Source organism: Aplysia californica, unplaced genomic scaffold (genome assembly GCF_000002075.1).
Source record: "Aplysia californica isolate F4 #8 unplaced genomic scaffold, AplCal3.0 scaffold00225, whole genome shotgun sequence".
NCBI lineage: Eukaryota > Metazoa > Mollusca > Gastropoda > Aplysiida > Aplysiidae > Aplysia > Aplysia californica.
In genome coordinates, this window is record NW_004797495.1 from 356,550 (window position 1) to 361,451 (window position 4,902).

A 4,902-nucleotide genomic window follows, 5' to 3' on the forward strand; every position below is an offset into this window, starting at 1 on the left:
AAAAAAAGAGACGAGAACTATATTGGCGTATGGATAGCACGACAACGATAGAACGTGTTCTCTTATCTTTCGTTGCTCTATATACTATTTATGCTCTCAGGCTCTGTCAAGGTGTATGAAAACACAACTGTTGCCCCGTCTACAACGTGTCGCAGAGCGGGTGAACTCTTTTTGGTCAAGACGTTAATTTGATGCACATTACCACACTCCCTTCTACCCTCCCAGTCCCTTGTTTTACCCCGATGGATGCAAGCGTCCTATTCGCCTGTAGGTGGTTTAAGAAGCCTCCTGCAATGTCTCGGGAAGGTGGATTCCATCAGCGACAACGAAGAAAGGGCATCGACAGTTGAAACGTTCTCATACTACGCTTTCCAACGATGTATGGATACATAGTTTTGAGTTTCTGAGCAGGTCAAATAAAATGGCATTCGTGAACACTTCTCTTTTATTTTGGCTCGTTATCATGGACACAGGATGTTTTATTCCCCTGTTTTGACTCTAAAGTCTTTACATTTCATCTTACAATCACGGGGAATCGGAAGATAAGTCTTTTTTACTAACATAATATGTATACTTCCAAAAATTGATATCTGAGCTAAAAAATAGTTAACAAAAATCACCGGCCCGCGTGTTACATATCAATGGAAAGGCCATTAAGTGTTCTCTGATTTAAGCATGACTTTCCCCTGGAAATCGCATAATATCTAGCGTAGCTGGACATCATATCTGCATCGTTTTAACAATGAGTATGAGATAAGTAATAAATAGTCGATGGTGTTAAGTAGTTTTAACCATCGACACCGACATAGCTAGCGTGTTGTTAACTGCCACTCCTCATTCTCACAACAGAAAGGAACGATGCTCATGTCTTCAACCAAAGGGAAGCCTTATGTTACGTAAATAATAAATGAGTCGCTAAAATTTAAAAGCTATCTCTAGCTAGGACAAAATACATAGTTCGAAAACAAACCTAAATAGGAGTTGATCAAACCGTGAATATAGATATGTAAAGGCCATGTCAGCAGCAGAGAAAAATACAAAACAAAAAACAAACAAACAAACAACAACAAACGAAGACGCGCTTTTTGTACTCAATTTTTAAAACTGTTTCCAACCAAACCTCCTCATAGGTCCAAGACCTGACCCTAGAGAACGAACGCAAAGCACAGATCATCAACGCTTTGACAGAGGAAGTGGAGGAGAAAAAAGCACGGCTGCAAGAAGCCCAGACAAGAATAGAGGCCCTTGAGAGGCGGATTGATACCCTGGAGACTCAGAAAGGTATATTATTGCATACACTTATTTGTTCCTTTCGTGGTTCGAAAATGCAAGTCGTGAAGGTTTATACCTTTCTCAACTTTCAATACGGTACTAATATGGATCTGCTTTATGGTTGGGGGGGGGGGGGCAGTGATCCTTGTCATACCACCAGGACAATATTAATTTTTCAGGAAAACAGCTAGTTTGATTAGCACCTTTTCTATGTCAGTATAGAAGTCGTGTGTTGTATATAGGGTGGTTGAGAAGGGAAAAAATATGTTTTTTAAATATTTTGCAAGTCTCTAACTTTTCTCCTCCAACTCTGAATAGGGTCTTCTAGTTCTGCTACATTCGCTACATTTAAACTATATTCATTTCGCATAATACTGTGTAATGAGCATGGCCACACTTTGTAATTACACCTGGACGATAGGTTGCTTTTGACGTTTCAGTAACCAGTTAATACGTTTTACTCTCTTGGAAGAACTGAAGTGCTTTGTGAAGTTTATCTTTAAAATATATAAGTTAAAGCGAATTTGAGGCGAAAACCATGTATTAAGGCGAGAGAGTAGTTATAATTTTTCAAATCTTGAGACGTTACTAGAATATCGCTTGATAACTCAGACTTTGGTAGCTGTGGCATGTTCCATCTAAATCGGTGTTCTTTTGGCTTGTTATAAATATTCAAATACATATAATCAAAGACACGGTCCCGTTAACTTCATGTGTTTCCTGTATATTTGTACGAAAAAGTATAGGAGCGAAATTCTTTTCAAATCAGTTTCACTGCTTACATGTTTTACGATTCAATGCCCGTTTCCCTTCTAGAATGCTCTGTTAAAGATTTGATCCAAGATCCCTCACGCAGCATTATAAAAAATGACATTTTTACGACATATCCTCATCAAGACTAACCGGTTTGCTGTTTTGTTTGAGTAAAGAGAAGCACATCAACACAATAGTGGTCATTTAGTGCTGGAAAAAGGTAAGACAGACAGACAGAAACAACATAGAGAAAGTAATATTAATCAGTAAGACCTACCAGCGGAGCCCTCCAACCACCCGCAGGCTAACCAGGAGGAGATAAAAATTGGACAAAGTTTTAATGACTGAAAACGCGCGTGTAATTTAAACACAGCTGAGCAAGAAACATACAGTTTCAATGTTTTGTGAGGACAATGCAGTTGGAATGTAGAATACCTTACGCACAAACAATAGCAATTATTCCCAAACAAGTAGACAGACAAATAACAAAGGACAAAGAACATTGAATAACGAAAATGGAACCAGATTTCTATGTGAGTTCAACAACCTGGCCGCTCCTGTTTCTGCGTCATGTCACTCAACAAAATGTTTTAAAAATTAGATTGTTGGTGTCTGTCGACATAGAAAAATATATCTTTTCGGTGACAGACCTTAAATCATGCTTATCTTTTCTATTAGTAATAGTCACTATGAATGACCCTGACAACTTGTCGCTTCATTGGTCTCAAGATATTGCCGTTTCCCACAAATTGTTTCTACGCTTCTCTCCAACGATTGAAAAACCGTGTCTTGGAAAATTGACATTGATGATAAGTCTTTGTCAATAGGCTCATGTAATACGTGAATTAAAAGTTCTCACACGGATGTTACAGCATCTCAACAGTATTTGTGGTTAAAGGTTTGACCGAAAAAGGACAGTGAAAGTGTGTTTAACATTAGCAGGAATCCTGATTGTTTTGAGCCAGTCTACAGAAAACGATTTGGTTGTTTGGGCACAGGGTGAAGAAGAAGTATTCTACGAAGAAAAACGTATTTAAAAAAAAAAACCTTTTGGGTGGGAACACCCGACTTCCACGTGCCGAATCAATTTTGTTGTCTTTTGTACCTTATGAAAAATTAATTAATAAAATCTCCATGGCGTAATTACAGTTAACGTAAAACACATTTACCCGTCTCCCCTTTTCCCCCTTGAAAAAGCACTTCTAAAAAGGAACAAACAACGACAGAAGCGAAACAGACTCATCATAAAACAAGCAAAGTAACAAAATATAAAGTAACTGTCCTTATCTTTTAAAACCAGTTCGGTCGGAGGAGGACATGAAGGCATTGCGTCGTCGGATGGAAGAGCAGGAGGAACATTCTGCAGAACAGAGCAGTCACTTCCGCAATGAGGCTGTGCACCTGCGCAATCAAGTACTTGAACAGGAGAAACAGCTAAAGCTGCAAGAAGCCAAGATGGCGGAAATGCATGATGAGCATTACAAGAGATTTGAGGAGCAGCAGGTGAGGAAAAGTGCGATGTCAGAGAGTGAGCGAAGCGATAATGACATAAGGAGAGAGAGTGAGAGAGAGAGAGAGAGAGAGAGAGAGAGAGAGAGAGAGAGAGAGAGAGAGAGAGAGCAGTGGCGGGGCCTAGTGTAGGTCTAAAGGGCTTGAGCCCCACCCATTCCCACCCCACCCCCTCCGTAAAAGAATGTTCCTTCTAATAAACGAGATAATCAGTTGAAACCTTTAGAACTGATTCAGAATCTTCCGCCTCCGCCTTAAGTTGCATGCGGTAAACACACACACGCTTGCTCGTTTATACAATCACTGTATTCACCGCTTACAACGATAGTAACCTAATAGCCAATCAAATGTGTTTAGGGGTCTGCAAAGGATGAGCTCATTCCCGCGGTCCTTTCTTTATGAAACTTTTCTTGAAAAAAGTTAAAAGAAACAAACGAGAGCCCGCAGAAACTGTTGTTAGGGAGAGCTCGTTCTCTGCCAGCCCAGACAATGGGGGGAAAGTTCATGACACACTTCTCCCAGAGACCCAGTAACCAAAACAAGCTCATGAGCCCACGTTTTAGGAATGCCTTGCTTTCTACGACCCCACGACTTAATCCAGTAACTGTTGTTTGTGTGCATTTGCGAGTTTAATTAATTCATTAATTAATTTTTTGGGCAAGTGTTTTACGTCGCTCGCAACTGTATAAGGTCATACGAGCGCGTTCGTGTGTGAGTGTATGAATGAAACATATTCCCACATATCTCTAATGTCCCCTGAAATCTTACCTTTGAACTCTACGTACCCTGATTTCTCAGCCCCACCAACATTTAGAACCACCCACCGTCACTGAGAGAGAGAGCGAGAGTGAGAGAGAGCGAGAGAGAGGGGGAGAGAGAGAGAAAGAGAGAGAGAGAGAGAGAGAGAGAGAAAGAGAGAGAGAGAGAGAATGAGAGAGAGGGGGGAGGGAGAGCCCGAGACTGGAAGAAACAGAATGATATAGAGTGGCAGACAGACAGACAGATAGATAGATAGATAGCAACAGAGAGAAAGAGAAAGAGAGAGAGAAAGACATATTCATAGGGAGATACTATCTATGATAGAAACACAGTACAAAAGGAAAATAAACAAGCAGACATATTACGCTGGCAAGCTCGATGCATAGAGGGACAGACGGATTTGCTTCCGTCTCTGAATTTGACGATAGCTGCTGCATGATTACTTGTAACCCTAAATAAACGCAGAAGATCGCGTCGTTCAAGTCAGAGGGGGATAACTGCGTCCTCCATAATTTCCGAAAGAGTTCACTTTGGAAACTCGATTTGGTACTTGAAACATTGTAAGAAAAGAGGTGTATTTTTATTTTTTACACTTTTTTCTTTTGGGGG

At 40.4% G+C, this 4,902-nt stretch overlaps 1 protein-coding gene across 1 annotated transcript in view; it reads left to right on the forward strand.

The window, feature by feature from the left end:
- The window catches only part of LOC101859938 (probable E3 ubiquitin-protein ligase bre1), a gene marked incomplete in the record, with an annotated part of 18,579 nt that overhangs the window by 10,529 nt on the left and 3,148 nt on the right, over positions 1 to 4,902 (forward strand). The window contains 2 exon segments of the mRNA XM_013083334.2: positions 1,131 to 1,281; positions 3,326 to 3,528. Of these exon segments, the coding sequence (XP_012938788.1) occupies positions 1,131 to 1,281; positions 3,326 to 3,528 (354 nt within the window).